A 16,101-nucleotide genomic window follows, 5' to 3' on the forward strand; every position below is an offset into this window, starting at 1 on the left:
AAAGACTAACTACGATTTAAAAAGGTATGTGATTAGTAAAACAATGAAACTATTTTTGATTGTATTTGTTTAGTAAAATAATACTTTATTTAAGCTAGGTTCTAAATATAAAAAATTATTTAAAATGTGATAATATTTGAACAACATAGTGTTATATACTATGTATAGTTCAATTCAATTTATAAAACACTAATGTGTTATGATTTACATTTTTGAAATATTTGTATTGGAATATTTAATTTATATGATACACAGAAAAAATATGTATACCGTCGTTTCATTCAGTTGGTTCGATTAATTCATATTTGCTAGTAGCTCCTCCAAAATTCTTCAATTCCTCGACCAAATCTCTTATGTCTATTTTACGAGAAATCACTAATGTCCGTTGGTTCTTAGGGCCATAGCTATGTGATTTTAAGCCCATTTGTCTTGCAACCCTAAAATACATTTACATGCTTAATAAACCATATTATTAATTTAGTTATCAATTTTCCAAAGTTTTATAACTATACTTACTGATGAATTATAGCTCTCTCTTCATTTGTAAAGTCAGCAGAAAATATCAAATCATTTTTCATGTCACCTGCAAGGTACTTTCTCATAACATCTTTAGACTTCAATTTTAAATCATTCATAGTACAAGAATTCGATTTTAGTCCTAAACCTTCTCTGCTGATTTGCTGCTTAAGACTAAAAGCATATAGTTGGTATTTAAAATGTGTTTCATTGGATACAATTAAAGATTACACTTACGTTACAGGTTCTACAATTCCCTGTTCTAATTTACCAAGACCACCCCCAGTCCAGCCCATTAACTTCATTAATTTTTTTCCAATGTTATCGTCAGAAATTGAATCTTCTTTTGCTGCATCTTTTAACATTGAAGTTGTAGTTACATTGGCATCTCCATTTACATTATGTTTAATCTGAATAACATTAAAATAATATTTTAAAGCAAATTTAATGTGTACATATATATAATATGTAGTACTTTTGCAAACCTTAATTGTATAATAATATTTTTTTAATATCTGTAATCCAACAATGGATGCTTCCTTTTTTGCCACCTTTTGATTAGAATTCCTACTTTCTGCCAATAGTTTTGAATTAATAAAAATACTGCATTTGCTAGAATAAAAAATAATTAGTTTTGTATATGAACACATATCTAAAGATAAAATATTGATGATACATACCAAGAATCATTAATTCTATCAAATTTCCATTCTAAATTTCCTCCTGAAGCATTGATTGCACAAGCAAGTATATTCTGAGGTATATCTCCTGGCCTTTCTACTAATACAATGTCACCAAATGGAACTTCTTGTAATTTTCTCCGTTTAGAAGCTACTTCATTAATCCTTAAACTACTAGAAGATCTTGCACTTTCTCCCTCTCCTTCAACTTTATTTGTAGATGCGGGGGCAGTGAGTCCTGAATAATACAAGTGTTTTACAATGTAAGATCTAAAGTGCAAATTTTACTGTTTCTATTTTCATATTATTCAATAAATATTAGAACTCACAGTACTTAGATATACCTTTAACCTTTGAACTAGCAGCATCAGAAGCTTTCACAAATGTTCTTTGCAATTTACTCTTTTGTTTTTCTCTATAATCTCCAACAATATCTTTTGCTAATTCAGCTATTAACTGCATTGTTTCTTTAGGATATCTAAATAACATGTTAACATATAAGTCAATATAATCTGTGACAAGTATCATGATAAAGTATTAAATAATGAAATTAAAATTTATATGTATACATATTACCTGCAGCCAAGAAGTTCAATATTAGTAAAAACTTGGGCTAAACAAACAAGTTCATCTTCTGGAAATTTGTCTTTATGAGTTAACAGAAATTTACGCCTAAGTTCCCAATGTTCATCACACTCATGTTCCGTTTTATATCGTTCTACATCCCAATCGTCTTCTGAGCTCATTTTCATCATAGTATTGCGCGTTTTGTTAGCAAGAAATAAACAATTTACCCGCACGTACGAATGTCAATTATGTATCATTCGTTAACAATACAAGTATAACCTTTCGTGAAAATTAAAAGGTACGTCAAGCTAAATCTCTTTCACTTTACTTGTGAAACTTTGAATTATTCTTTGTTTCGCAAAAACAATTATATCTCTATATAGTCTGAATAAAGTATGTTATTTAAAAATATTAATTTGCCCTTTATTCAACCATATACAGTCAGAGCAGATTGCTGCCATCTGAACGTTTCCTTAGAATGTCCAATGTGTTGTTAAGTTAACGAAAGGAAGCTTACAAAATGTATATGAGGACGGCGTTTTCACTGTGCTGCAATTATCACTAACTAATAATTTAATAACACTACAAGAAATTGATGAAACGTATGATATTCAGTATATAATAGCTTCATTTCATTGTGCACGAAAAAAATAATAATTTTGATAGGGATACTTCTTTAACCTATAACATTGGACGTAAGAAGTTCAAATACAAATATTTTTGTTTGATACTAAAAGAAAAAAGGAAAATAAAGGAATAAGTATCCTTTAAATTGAAGGATTTATTAAAATGACTAGTATTGCTACACAAACACTCTCCAGTAAATGTAAATATTTAAATCGTTTATTTGCTTTTATTGCTTAAACATTTTCAGATATGAAACTTACTGTTTCTGTTTCGTTTTAGTGTGGAGGAACTGGAATATTTTACGACCAATATATAAGTGCCTTCCACAGCACAAATTATCCACAGCAGTTAAACCAGAAAAAAAGAATACAAATGGTAATTAAGAATATATATTTTTTCCCTAACTCTGTTATGAACTATGTTAAATATGAATTTTTAATGCTTTAGTTGCTTTGAGCGCTGAAAACACTTTGATAAACCCATTGCATCATCCAGATTTCTTCAAGGTCCACGAGTTATTCACAGTTGAAGATTTATTTAATGCAAGAGTACATTTAGGTCATAAGGAAGGTTCATTGGATCCTCGTATGAGTCCTTTTATATTTGGATCTAGATTAGGTCATTTGATAATTGATTTAGATCAAACTGCTGAACTTTTACGCCAAGCATTAAATTTTGCTGCTCACATAGCATTCAGAGATGGATTAATTTTGTTTATAGCAAAAAATCCACAGATCTCTTTCATAGTAGAACAAACTGCCAAAAAATGCAATGAGTATGCTCATACTAGACATTGGAAACTTGGAATATTTACAAATTCTGATCGTGAGTTTGGAACTGTTACAAGATTACCAGATTTATGTATATTCCTTAATACTATGCAGTCTGCTGTTGAGCAGCATATAGCAGTGAGCCATGCAGCTAAAATGACTATCCCAACAATTGGTATTGTTGATACAAATTGTAACCCAAACCTTATAACATATCCTGTACCTGGGAATGATGATACACCTTGTGCTGTAGAACTTTATTGTGAACTATTTAAAGAGGCAATAATGAGAGGTAAATCTGGTAAAAATATTTTGTTGTCAGTACAAACAATGTAATTGTATAGAAAAGATTGTAATATATATGGAATTTTTAAATTACAAAACAGATGTTCTTAGAAAATTATTTAATTGATTCAATATGTTTTACAAAATGAATATCCATTTAAAAATCAAATACTTCATCCTACTATGTAATATAAAAAAGCATAAAACAAACGTAAAATGCTTATTACTCTTTCTCAGTGATTGGTTGTTCATCTCGTAAATGTTGTAAAGAAGCCTTTCCCAATTGTTTCGTTACCCTGTAATACAAGTTTATATTATAACAATGCACAAAAGTTCTAAAATTCAACAACTGTGAAATGATATACCATCGTCCTAAATTTGGATAGTATACTATTAAATATATCAGTTGTATTATGATTGATTTGGATATCCATACTTCTTGAAGTTTGTTTGCTATTGCAATACCCATCAATACTGCACAACGTTCAGTTCTGAGTTTGTGTTTTGGATTTTCTACCATTTTTAAATCATATTTCTATAAAGGAAAAAAATATTTAATAGCCGAAATTATTTTTACTATACACATAATATATAGTTTAACTTACTTGACCAGATTTTTCTGTACATGCTTCAGATAAAATATTGCTATGTACTGGCCCTGGACAAACAAGTGTAACTGCTATGTTTTTTTGTGCATTTTCAGTGACAAAGGAATTAAAATATCCCTATAAATAATAAAAAATAGTTTGGACATATTATGTCTATCAATATAATTGTGTCATTAACAAGTTTTAGTATGAATAGGACCAACATGTAATGCATGTTTAGTTCCACAATATGTTGCAGAATATGGTATTCCTCCTAGACCAGCAACGCTTGAAGTGACCACAATATGACCAGCGCCTACTTCAAAAAAGTATTTTGCTACTAATCTGCTCAAAGCTACTTGTGAAAATACATTTAAGTCAAACATTTCTTTATCAACAGACAGCTCAATGTTTTCCCATTTTGCTCGTTGACTACGTCCTGCATTATTCACAAGTATATCCAGCTAAAATGAAATTGCAATTCAGAATTAATACAAGATCTGATAATAATTTGTTACAACAAAAGTGTTCAACATGTACATACTTTGCCAAAATGGCTAATAATGTGTTTAAATGCTGTTTCATGTTTGTCTATGTCACAAATGTCCATAGGAAGTACTTCAACATCTGAATTTTTCAAATTTGGGTTTCCTAAAAATAAACAGATATTACAACATCAAATCATGAGAGGCATAAAAATGATGACTGCATGTATGTATTTACAAGGAAAGATATTCACTTTCAAGACAAGTAGCTTTTACTCTTTCTAATTCTTCTTTTCTTCTGGCTGTTAAAATTAGTTTACAACCAGCATCCCCTAAAACATATGCAAGATATTCTCCAATTCCACTTGATGCCCCTGTTATCCATACTACTTGTCCTCTTAAAGAACCTAAAAACCAATCATATGGAAATTAACACACAAAGAAGAAATTTTCAAATAAGATATATTAAAAGATTGCAAGACTCACTTATAGGTTTCCCAAATTTTTCATGGTAAGCAAGTTTTATATCACTATCCAGGAACCAAGGGATTATAAAATAAATGAGATAATAAATAATGACTATTAAGCCAATGATAGCCAAAAGATCCATTATTTCCTAAAACTATATAAATAAATTTTATTTAAAAAATTCATTTGGACGTTTGTGTACGTGTACCTACACTTATGTATCAAAAATTTCGCAAACACGAAGAAATTTGATAGAAAAAATTGTTTTAAATATGCAGAGTGTTTAAATTATATCTCAAAAAAGAATTTATGCAGTGAGAAAAAGTAAACGCTGACACAACAAATTTTGAGTCTACAGATAAAGAAATACGCGTTTATCTTTTAATGATCACGAAAGTACTTCGCCTTTGGTCGTACGATGAATAATGGATTAAAATAACCTGACTCTCGGCTATACACTCAACACTTATTCACTTATCACTCATAGGTGAATACTTTATGTATGACTGCACGATGTATGTACTTATACAATACCTAGGTATATGATTTCGGTATACGACAGGTATTAAGTAGCGTTAGTTGACGTTACTGATATTTATTCAACTTATATAATACAATCATAAAAAAGACAAGACGATAAGACAACGATTTCGCAGTACGTGTCAGATGATAAGAGCACAACATAGTACAATATTAATTCTAAACATCGCAGTGTCCCTAGAGGTTATGTGTATAATATAAAATTCTCAAGTAGGCACTTAATCAGTCGATACAATGTTACATTGTATAAAAAACAAAACCATTAATATTTGTAGACAGTCACCGCTAATTGAAGTTGACCAAAGTGATGTTCTCATTGGTTAAAATACATACGTTCCTGAAAAATCCCAATTTCCAGTTAGTCAATTTAAAAGTAGCACGCAATACTACATGTACAGATATATCATTAATCTGATTAATTATACGTATACTGGTCATACATAGAGTAGAGTAATAATTATTCATCTCAGAATAATTCTAATGATTATTTCCCTAGTATATTAATATTCTTAAATTCAATATTTAGCACGCATATGTAAAATAAAGTTGAATTAAAAGTTGACGGGCGGAAGTCGATGTTTCTGCGCAGTAATCGATGCGCAAAGGAATTAGTTTAACCAGTTAAACAAAACAGAATGCCATAATTTACCAGTAAAAATACTGCTGCAAGGAGCAAACTCTTTAGTTTTACATCCGTGTCCGCCGGAAACGTGATCAAGAAAGTATAATCATGAATAGTGCTGTCCCACAGGTGCATCAGTGATGCAATTTGATGAGTACCGTCGATAGAAATCACCTACAACGACTTTAAATTAACAATTCATACAGTTAGCATTTTTGAAGAGTCCTGAATAATCACACGAGAAATAAGTAAGGAACAACGATACATTGTCGAATAAGCCACTTCTGTAATTTACGAACATTGATTTTGGCGAGAATTCCATGAATTGAATTATTTCACAGAAATGTAAATAGGCAATCAGTTTCTAAAACATGGTTGTATGTATATGCACGTAGAAATTACTTGAAATTCTGCTTCTCTGTACATGCAACAGCCACAAACGTTCGGACCAAATATGTTGCAAAGTGGTTCTCTCGCTTCATTATAAACTGTGAAATTTGGCCCAATTATACTGAAATTCTCTTCCACCGTTCCTATAAAGTTCGAGCTCCCGACCGTGACTTTCTGTGGAACGAAAATTTCTAAATTTAATGTATAATATTAATGTATATTATGTGAATTCTGTTTTTTTCTTTTTTTTCTGTAGAAATCCATATTAATCCTCTCCAACAAAAATATTTGGAGTTTTAACTTACGCGTAAATTGACCAAACTGCGAGGCCATTTAAAATTAATCTTCATGACGAATGCAGGCTCGCCGCATTGATCAAAGATATTTAACGTGTAATCACTACGGATTAAGCTGAAGAAGTTGAACCCGTTTGATCGATTCTCTGGCTTTTCTTCTACAGCCAGAAACAGTGTCTCTGCTTTCGGTACTTTCACTCTATATTGAGAGCTTTTCCCCGATCTACCGAGCACTACGAAAATTAAGAAACTTATATAGAATGAGTATTCCTTATTTTTTTTTTTTTAGATACTCTAACGAGAGCTGAACTTTCGTACTAGAGAATTAGATTGTACACGAGAGGTCTATAGATAACTGAAAAAGAATTACGAACGCGTGCTTAGATCGACGATCTGCTGTATTTCTAGCTGCTCCACGTTCCCCAGGAAATGACTTCCGGAAAGTGCGGTCAGCTGAGATCTAGGAGTCGATATCCAGTCCTGTGTGCTTACTGGAATCGGCCTTCTGGTTTGTTGGGTTCCTCCTATCGAAAAGTTTCCTTCATTTTGCGAGTATCATTCTTAGACGATCAATTTTGTTCAAAGAAATCTTTTCGTAGGATCATACACAAGGGAGTTTGAATCTACTCGAGGTAATCTTTCCTTTTGCCTCCAGTTACAATGTCTCAAGAAATACTCACGTCGTAGATTACATGGCTATTATCGTGATTTACCTGGTGGCTGGGCTGTAATAACATTCTGATTGGAGAAAACAGGGGGTGTGTTGGATTGCATTTCTATTGCTTCGGCAGAGTCGATGTTAACATCTGCGCAATTAAACAGGACTTTTGTTAACCCTTAGCTGTGATTAATGCTCTCAGGTTTAGTTAATTACTACTAGTTAGATATTATTTAGAATGTTACTAAGAATGTGGAGCCTTTTTCAGGATAGCGTAGGATCCACCATAAAGAAATCATCTAAAAGTTTTTAGTGGATTCTCGAAGAAGTATTAAACAATTGTTTCGCAATTACCGAACACAGCGTGATTAAGGCCAGTGACTTCCATTTCCCCGTGCACCGTGACGGATTATCCTCAGGAGCAGGTGAACCATTTGCAGCAGAGACTCCTTTTGATAATGTATCTCGCTTCGTGCTTTTTGCCAGCAACCTTGTCGAATGAATTAATTTGAATGAACGTCAGCCAACAAGGGAATACACGGATCGATCAACCGCCAAGCGTGAATATTATTATGACGAAACGGTTCACGTTGCGCGCACAACGCTGCCTCTTCCCCCCTGTTTGGGAACTCAACAAGTCGCCTCGAAGATGAAATCCGTTTTCCAGGAAATCCAGGTCTTCCCATGAACCGCGTTTTCTCATTATCGTGCTTCTCAAAGGGTTTCCTAGAGACTGCTTTCGTAGCGAGCTGGAATTCACGAACTCTGATACGATCCTCATTTGTTATCATCCCGATAACCAGTTCTTTATCGCAGTATCGGATAAGCGATATCGTTTTGTTCTATTCTTTTCGAAACAAAACACCGATATTCACGAGATTCGCTAACTTTGATGCCTATAAAGGTAACACGAGATAGTTTGCCTAACCGAGGAAACGCTGCTGAGTATACTTGTACTCAGAGAACGTCGAAAGTCGGATTAGACAATAGACGCGATCAGAATTTATTGTCTTCGACGAGGACAAAAGGCAACTCGGCGAAACTCGTGGTTCTTTCGAATGAACTTTTGGTGTACATAGGATTACCTCGATCAATAACTAATGTACATCTGAATATATCCTGATCATAAAGGTGCAGGATTGATGGCAGTTGTATAGTACAATATAAGAGCACAATCTGTGCAGTATTTATAATATCTGCTTCACATAGACAGTGAATTAAAGAGCTCATAACAAAGCATATAAAATACTGTAGCATCTTTAGTTCTTATTCAATTGTAAAATAGTAAAAAACGTAAAGATTGTTCATCATAACTTTTACTACTCATCATAGTAGACGTATTGCATTTGTAATAGCATAGGTATCATTGTTTTTAATCTCCTTTTTGATCACTAGAATGTGTTTTTATTTTAAAAAGCGTAAACTTTTACCAGGATTGTTTTTGTATGAGCTCTTTAATTAATTCATTACCGTATTATCTGTACAGTATTACTGTAATCCCTCCCTCCGTTATTTCTTTGCTGTTGCTGCTTCTCGTAATCCCTATTAATTCATCCTCCTACCAAGGTACATTGTCCCAGTAAGCGTCTTCCCCTGTTTTCGTTTAATTACATCGCATGTCGGATGCGAAAAGAGCTCTCAGACTGTCGCGATAATCGTCGAATTTATTTTTCAGGCGAATCCAAACGAAAATGCTGAAGAACCACCCCATCCTTCTCCTCATCGGTCACGTGTACCGTAAGGGTGGTCGCATTCCTTTAAATGGAGGCTACGTGTCGTTCGATAACCGTGAAAGCTGATGAAACCATAGAAACGAAATGCGGATCTTACGAGAATTTTCTTCGAGAAACTAACTTAGCGACCCTACTACGTCGCTCACCCTCGAGATTCTATTCTCCATGATAATCTACTGTATTCTACTCTCCGTGATGATCTCATTTCCTAACTGGAACGGACCGCTTAGTTTCCAAAGGGTCCAAGCTCATTTAGCTTGTCTTTCGAAAGTGAAAGGCTCTGCGCTTATCCTTAATGTAAGTTCAAAATTGTAAATTCTCTAAATGGCAAAATTGTTCTACTTTCCACGAGAACAGTCAAGTTATTATGATTTTAGAATAGGAGTAGAAAATAGAATTAAATCTACTCCATTTAGGCATCGAGGGATGCAAATTATCCTTCAATCTCAAGGTTCCTGAACGCGGTTCTGTTGCTTGAACTTCTCTAGTTCTTGTTCTTTAGCTATAAGAAACACAGGTGAGTGTTTTCTGAATTTCGTCATGTGGCCAGATTTTTCGTTATCCTATTTTAGGTATTATTTATTTTTTAATTTTTTAGCAGAGATCAGACTCATTAGCGGATGTTTAATAAAGAGGACTGGCTGATTCGCCGTGAAAATTCAAGCGGCACATCTATAATTTTCCGGTCGGTGTGTTTTCTTAGGCACACCCCGCATGCCTTTACTTGTTGCTGCTGCTCGATCAGCCATCGCTTCCATGCGCGTTTCTATCGATCCCTCTGGCCCCTATATAAAAGCCCGCGTCATCGGTAGTCATGGAAGACATCACGGAATTCCATGTACTCGGGAGGTGATCGTGGTCGTCTGTGAACCAGAGAAAAACCGTGGAAGCGAAAACGTCCGACCCCTGTCACGCGAATGTGTAATTAAAATCCAAGTAAGTCAACCCCCCTCGAGCGAATTTCCACGTCTTCGTTCTCCTTGTCACGCTGGTTCCTTTTATCGCGAAGTCCCTATGTGTTCCACCCTCGATAACGTTATCTTTAATTAGAACGAAGAATGGCCTTTTTGCGCTGCTCGAAAGTACAAGAATTACTTCTGAAGAAAGTAATTGCGTCGAGGATTCGTGTGCAATCGTTGTTCGGCGATTTTAGCTTCGTAAAGGCGCGTTTCACTTCGCCATCTGTTAGCCCCACGGTGGTCGAATATGCGGGTGGCTGGTGACCGTGGCAAGTTCACGTTAAAGGTGAACGATCCTACGACGGTACTGCGCGTGAAAGCTAAAACGGTTCTTCTAATCGGCGAATGATATGGTATTCGCGATGACAGAGGTTGCTGGAGTGCCTCACTTCTGTAATACATCGGCTAGAAGTCTCTGTGGAAGATACAGCCAGTAGGATGCTGCGTAGAAAATAAGCGAAGCGAACTTGGAGCGAAGAATGTGTGATCGTTTCTGAGTACGTGAGAACTCGAAAACTGTGAGCTCACAAGTTTATCATTCTTCGGTCCAAGTCTCTGTTTTATGTAGAACTATATGTAGTGTATGAAAATATAGAATCTATCTAGCACTGGACATATTGAAACATATTACACTGTAAAGATTAGAGTTAGTCAATGTTGAGAAGATGCTTTAGAACAGAAGATAGAGACAGAGTTTAGATTTTCTGTAAAATCTAAGTAGGTACATATGTTCTACGTGTATGTGATGCGTTACGTTTATCGACCTGCCAGCTTTGGCTGTAGGAAGAGCCGAGAGACATTGATGATCGATTTTTTGACCCTCCATTTACAATATAGATAATTATCGATATTGACTCGATACTGAGGTGAGTGATCGAGGAGTGTTGATTGACCGCAGGTTTCTCGTTGCTCGAAGACGTTCAGAAGCGATCCAGATCGATTTAGACTGTAGAATAACTCCTGTTGTATCAGCAACGTCCGATTTCATTCCTACGTCTTCGGGGTGAACGGGGGACTTCGCTGCCCTTTTGTCGAAATCGATCGCCGACTTAAAGGAGATTAAACAGGACCTACTAACATATTTTTCCTTCGTGACACATTAGACAACATCCCTAGGAAGAATGTTTTCATCTTCCATTTGTATTTAAATAACATGAATCATTTTATTATCCTAATGCAAGGTAATATGTTTGTCGGTTTTAAAAGGAAAATGCCGCGGCAAGAATGGTTTCTGATATTCCTAATCGCGGGAACAGCCACTGCGCTGGCTCCTATGCCCCGTCAAACCATGGAAGAATCCCTGAAAGGCGCTTTGGATACGATCACTAGAAAACAGCGATCCTTGGACACCAATTCTCAAGAGTATTACAATGATCTTCGATCTTTCAAGTACCACGGTGATCCAGACAGAAAATTTGACAGAGAGCGTCAGGGTGATAGGGAGATCGACGAGGAGGATGAGGAAATAGAATTTTTGCCAAATGGTAAACGTTCAGAGAAAATAGGATTGGATCTAAATTAGCAATGCTTTGTAAGCCAACTCGAGTATTCTTTTACTAACCAAAGGGATATTCTTTTTCAGAATCTGGGCAGCTAGAGACAGTAGGAAACGGATTCCAGGATCTCAATAACAAGTTGCTAGAGAGAGCATTGATAAATTACTTGGAAAGCATCCCGCAAGAGGTAAAGTATCAATTAACATGCTTTAGAATTAATCAAAGTATTTATTGTCTAATAACTTCTAGGAGGAACCAGTCACCTCTCTCTTCCGAGAACGCGAACGAGGCTCTAATCGCAAAAGAGGCGCCGAGAGACTATACAACTGGCAACATATCAACAACATACCGTTTGCTAAGCTCCTGCAACTCGTGCAAGAAGGAACTCCTTACAATCTCGGAGACACAGACGATGAAACTTACATGGATGCTCGTCAAATGCTTTATGAGTCAGTAAATTGAACCTTTCGATCAGTAAGCATATGTTTGTACGATACTGATGAAACTCTTGCTTGGCAGAAATGTGAGTCCAATGTCCTGGGGTGAATTGCTGAATAAAGAAACTCTGGCTAGAGACCAAGATAGAGAAACCGATGAGAATGAAGATAGCGACCGAGACCAGGATCCAAACTCGTTGTACCTCTCGCTGGCTGAACGAAGAAACGTCAATGGGAGGTATCCAATTGGACGCGATATGCGAACCTATCGGAGCATGGCTAAACGATACCCTGTCGCTAAGAGGAGTCCAAAACCACTATCAACTAAGAAAGAGGTCACAGATCCCAAGGTAATCTTAGCGAAGCCTTTTAAGAGCTTAACACTGTATTAGCTTTCTATCTGACACAGTTTCTTCAATTGTGAAATCTTCTTAAATTTTTCTATCGTCTTGATAATTCGTCCAGATATAATAGGACTAAGAAAAATCATTATTTTCATGAAATTTGTGACTATATTATCTTAAATTTGTCTGTGAAGGTTGCTCAAGATCTGGGAGCATTGTTTGGTACTCAATCTTCCGATAATCTGAATCACACCCATTCACACGACCACAGTCACGACCATGTCCACGAGCACGATCATAATCATGATCATAGTCATGATCACGAGCAGAGGAAGCAAGACAGCTCCTCGGAAGCTCCTAAGGTTACTCCATCACCGAAAGGACAGAAGGAAAACGTCACTAAACTTGGAAAATCAAAGTCCATTGAGGTGAGGAAGAAAAGCGTCGACTGGTCCCAATATTTCGGCATCGATCGCAGGAAGAAAAAAGCGACGTTCACAGCAGGACAGGGGACACAGAACCAGGACGATGAGTGGATGCTGCAGCGATACTACGAGGTAAATAAAAAGGATTCCTCTGTCTGTCAAGATTCAATGTTGACGATGACTTTTTTGGTAGAACATGGGGGAAAATCTGAAGCAGAGTGATAGAGAATACGAGAAGGAAAATAGCGAGAGGAAGGATTATCAGCTGAAACAAATGGACTTAGCGTTGAAGAACATCGAGGATCAGATTGTCGAGGAAGCTTTAAAATATGCAGACTCTGATGACGAGAAGGTAGACTTGCAGAAGGTCTGAATTCAGTACTAAAAGTAAAGGATAATACACGATATTCATTGCTGTAAATTATTTAATAGGTGAAGGACAGAGTTATGACACGTCTGGCCGCCGCGTACGCCTTCGAGAAGATGAGAAAAGCGTTGAGTAATCTGAAGAACAACGTCGCAGCTCGAATAGAGGCTCAAAAGGCCGCCCATGTTCAGGGAAATCAGACATCGAACTTTCGAGAGAATAGCAACCTCGGGAAATCTAATGACAAACGCAATAGCAATAACATAATCGACTCTGAAGGTAGAAACGCGAACGATTACTGGGACAAAGTTTTCGACCAAACGCAACAATACGAAGTTATTTAAAAATATTGTAGCCTTTTAAATCGTTTTGTCGAAAACTTTTTGCTAGGGATAGTATTCTTTATACAATAAGCACACTTTGACTCTAACATCTGTCTGTTTTACCACAAAGGCATCGACGAGAGTCGAATTTGTCCAGAATTGGAAGCAATTGAGAAGCGATGCAAAACGGCGGACAATTTGGCTGGAGATGAATCGCAGATGCTCTACCGTCCGTGTATCATGCTCCAAATTTGCAAAGCCTGCGTAAGTATATCTTCTTTGATTGATTTTAAGATCTACTAGGAGCAAAGAAGTCTTTTAACTTGGAGGAAATTCTAGGTTCAAGATGGTCTAGAAGAGGAGTGCCTGGGCAACTATGCTATGGAAGCTGGTAAAATCTGCGACGCTCAGGAGGCTCGTGAAGGGCAGAAGGGTAGAGAGGCCTGCGCCAGTACAGCCCTGATGTTGTCTCAGTTGCAACCCCCAGCAGCAGTCTCTGTACAATGCCGTCTAAATGGCAATGAATCCTGCTTAAGACGCTATCATTATCGATACTGGCATCATTATTTTCGTTACCCTTATGGTGGACGCCGATTCAGCGACAGCTATGATTTAATCGATTCCCAACAGTCGGACCGATAAAATCTGAGAAGATGAAGGACAGAGGCGACCAATCTATGTCACATTAGAAATTCTCCATCGAAAAACATGAGCTCTCCGATCAATACGTGGCCTCGAATCGATCTTTGATTTTTCTAGTCGAACTCCAGTCGACTTTTAGTTTTACGGGTTGTATAGAGTTGGGGAATCTTCTTGTTCGAAATGGAAAAAGTCCTTTATTTGCGATAATATTGTAAAATTGGCTCAATGCCTGAAGTCGATTCGAGAACACGTGGTAAGCTGATGAAGATAACTGATGAAGCAGCTGTTCTCGCGTACAGAATGATGTTGAATTTAAATGTTGAATGAGAACCAAAAAATTGTTCCATTTGCGAGGTTCTTTGCTCGTCTGAACGAGTCGAGCAGTGTTTTTTTACATTTGCTTCCTTTCCTTTTGTCATTTCTTGGGCATATGAACGCAACGACAAATGATGGACAATAATTGTTGACTGAAATTTGGTCATTACTTTCGAGGAAGATCGAGTTTCACATTCTCTTTCCATATAATATATTATTTAAGGCAATTGCAATAATTTTCCTATTCATCAATAAAATATACAGTATTTCAAAATTGATAGTACAGTCTATAACAAAAGAACTCTTTTAGAATACGGCGAATAATTGTACGTGACCCAAGTTCGGATGAGCGGCCTCGCAAACATACAAAATTAGAAATTGTCGACATATAACTTCCAGCAACGTCTTCGTTCACATGGTACTCGGAATAAAAAATTAAGTTTCGCGTCACGTCATTCCGCCTACTTATATCCAATATCTAAAGGAGACTTCCAAAGGGTGCTATATCATTTAACGCGATGAAGTATATTTTTTCTTTTGTATCAGAGAAATATATATGAGTATCCAAATGCAAAGTATACCGATGGCAGTAAATATATCGAAAGATGTTTAAGAAAAATACGATGATTCTACTTGTAGCATAAGTTTCCATTTCATCGGATAAGAAAACATATATTAATATATTTGTCTTTGTGTTAAGAAACTGTGGATACAGTCTATATGTCAGTCCTATATTCGAATATAATATAAATATATTTCAACATAAGTGTATGTTAAATCATTTATTGACAATTCTGCATGAGGTTACAATTTCGGTTCATTTTTATAAAAAATTAAATATAAGAATATTAATGTTCTACATGTTGTTGATAGAGTTTCGAAATCTAACCCAGCAGTTCCTACATTGATGATTTATTATTTAACTCGGTGTTCATTTCCAAAGTTTGATTCAATGACTCTAAAATTTCGAGACATTCAGGTGTGTATAGTTTCAAGAATTCTAGTTGCAGTTCGGCACACTCGACTGAAAATAAATAACTAAATATTTCAGTTTCGATTCCTACTATGAAATAGAATGAATCTTCATTTGTCTACCTCTCCATTTTGAAACTACTTCTAGCTTTTTTCTTAACTCTATGTTAAGCTTGTGTATTTCAAGAATTATATCTTTATCACTGTCCGACATTATTTTTATATATAGCAGACAGTATTATTAATAAATGTGAAAACTGAAGACAAAAAGTACTGTTTTTTACGCGTTCCTGTTTTTGAAATTGCTGTCTAGCAAGAGTGTGTAACAAATATGTGTGTGTAAGTGTAGATTGTGATTGGTCAATTTCATGGCATTCGAACTCGTGTAATCAAATCTGTATTACAAAAAATTAAACAAACTACTAATAAGTTCATTTCTTCAACATATTTTTTATAGATTCCAGAACACATAACAATCTACTTAATAATATTTCATAGAATAAAATAGAAAATACAATACATGTTTGGACACATTTGATACTCCCACAAACTCACCACCTGTTGAATCATATTAACCTCTCCAGATTAGTCGAGAAT

The 16,101-nt window shown here is 35.6% G+C and overlaps 5 protein-coding genes across 8 annotated transcripts; 2 read left to right on the forward strand and 3 right to left on the reverse strand.

The window, feature by feature from the left end:
• Window positions 1-94: 94 nt before the first annotated feature.
• LOC143185308 (NF-kappa-B-repressing factor) lies at window positions 95-2,219 on the reverse strand. Its single transcript, XM_076388240.1, has 7 exons — window positions 1,773-2,219; window positions 1,541-1,674; window positions 1,197-1,434; window positions 1,002-1,128; window positions 754-926; window positions 517-690; window positions 95-437 (listed from the first exon to the last, which is right to left on the reverse strand). The coding sequence occupies exons 1-7, from the start codon at window positions 1,949-1,951 to the stop codon at window positions 278-280; spliced, it is 1,185 nt and encodes a 394-aa protein (XP_076244355.1). The 5' UTR covers window positions 1,952-2,219; the 3' UTR covers window positions 95-277.
• Window positions 1,960-3,556, forward strand: Mrps2 (mitochondrial ribosomal protein S2). The gene is made up of 4 exons (XM_076388245.1): window positions 1,960-2,061; window positions 2,205-2,589; window positions 2,670-2,765; window positions 2,838-3,556. Exons 2-4 carry the CDS (start codon window positions 2,553-2,555, stop codon window positions 3,494-3,496), a joined length of 792 nt encoding a protein of 263 aa, XP_076244360.1. The 5' UTR covers window positions 1,960-2,061; window positions 2,205-2,552; the 3' UTR covers window positions 3,497-3,556.
• On the reverse strand, window positions 3,550-5,644 carry LOC143185309 (dehydrogenase/reductase SDR family member 7). 2 transcript variants are annotated; one of them, XM_076388241.1, is made up of 8 exons: window positions 5,520-5,644; window positions 5,004-5,139; window positions 4,772-4,924; window positions 4,577-4,683; window positions 4,257-4,496; window positions 4,051-4,170; window positions 3,811-3,980; window positions 3,550-3,741 (listed from the first exon to the last, which is right to left on the reverse strand). In XM_076388241.1, exons 2-8 carry the CDS (start codon window positions 5,125-5,127, stop codon window positions 3,669-3,671), a joined length of 987 nt encoding a protein of 328 aa, XP_076244356.1. In that variant the 5' UTR covers window positions 5,128-5,139; window positions 5,520-5,644; the 3' UTR covers window positions 3,550-3,668. The 2 variants fall into 2 exon arrangements, with proteins under 2 accessions (XP_076244356.1, XP_076244357.1); XM_076388242.1 differs by lacking the exon at window positions 5,520-5,644 and adding an exon at window positions 5,198-5,460.
• Window positions 5,645-5,729: 85 nt separating this feature from the next.
• On the reverse strand, window positions 5,730-8,098 carry LOC143185311 (phospholipid scramblase family member 5). 2 transcript variants are annotated; one of them, XM_076388243.1, is made up of 7 exons: window positions 7,846-8,098; window positions 7,547-7,639; window positions 7,208-7,357; window positions 6,843-7,066; window positions 6,550-6,711; window positions 6,175-6,321; window positions 5,730-5,862 (listed from the first exon to the last, which is right to left on the reverse strand). In XM_076388243.1, exons 1-7 carry the CDS (start codon window positions 7,877-7,879, stop codon window positions 5,839-5,841), a joined length of 834 nt encoding a protein of 277 aa, XP_076244358.1. In that variant the 5' UTR covers window positions 7,880-8,098; the 3' UTR covers window positions 5,730-5,838. The 2 variants fall into 2 exon arrangements, with proteins under 2 accessions (XP_076244358.1, XP_076244359.1); XM_076388244.1 differs by lacking the exon at window positions 5,730-5,862 and having other exon boundaries at window positions 6,184-6,330.
• A 1,951-nt stretch (window positions 8,099-10,049) lies between these two features.
• On the forward strand, window positions 10,050-15,938 carry LOC143184674 (uncharacterized). Of its 2 annotated transcripts, none has more exons than XM_076387075.1 (10): window positions 10,050-10,160; window positions 11,390-11,667; window positions 11,766-11,866; window positions 11,929-12,128; window positions 12,199-12,466; window positions 12,655-13,017; window positions 13,079-13,252; window positions 13,318-13,531; window positions 13,706-13,839; window positions 13,915-15,938. In XM_076387075.1, exons 2-10 carry the CDS (start codon window positions 11,394-11,396, stop codon window positions 14,215-14,217), a joined length of 2,031 nt encoding a protein of 676 aa, XP_076243190.1. In that variant the 5' UTR covers window positions 10,050-10,160; window positions 11,390-11,393; the 3' UTR covers window positions 14,218-15,938. The 2 variants fall into 2 exon arrangements, with proteins under 2 accessions (XP_076243190.1, XP_076243192.1); XM_076387077.1 differs by having other exon boundaries at window positions 13,079-13,237.
• The last annotated feature ends 163 nt before the right edge of the window (window positions 15,939-16,101 follow it).

Source organism: Calliopsis andreniformis, chromosome 10, assembly GCF_051401765.1.
Source record: "Calliopsis andreniformis isolate RMS-2024a chromosome 10, iyCalAndr_principal, whole genome shotgun sequence".
NCBI classification, from domain to species: Eukaryota; Metazoa; Arthropoda; class Insecta; order Hymenoptera; family Andrenidae; genus Calliopsis; species Calliopsis andreniformis.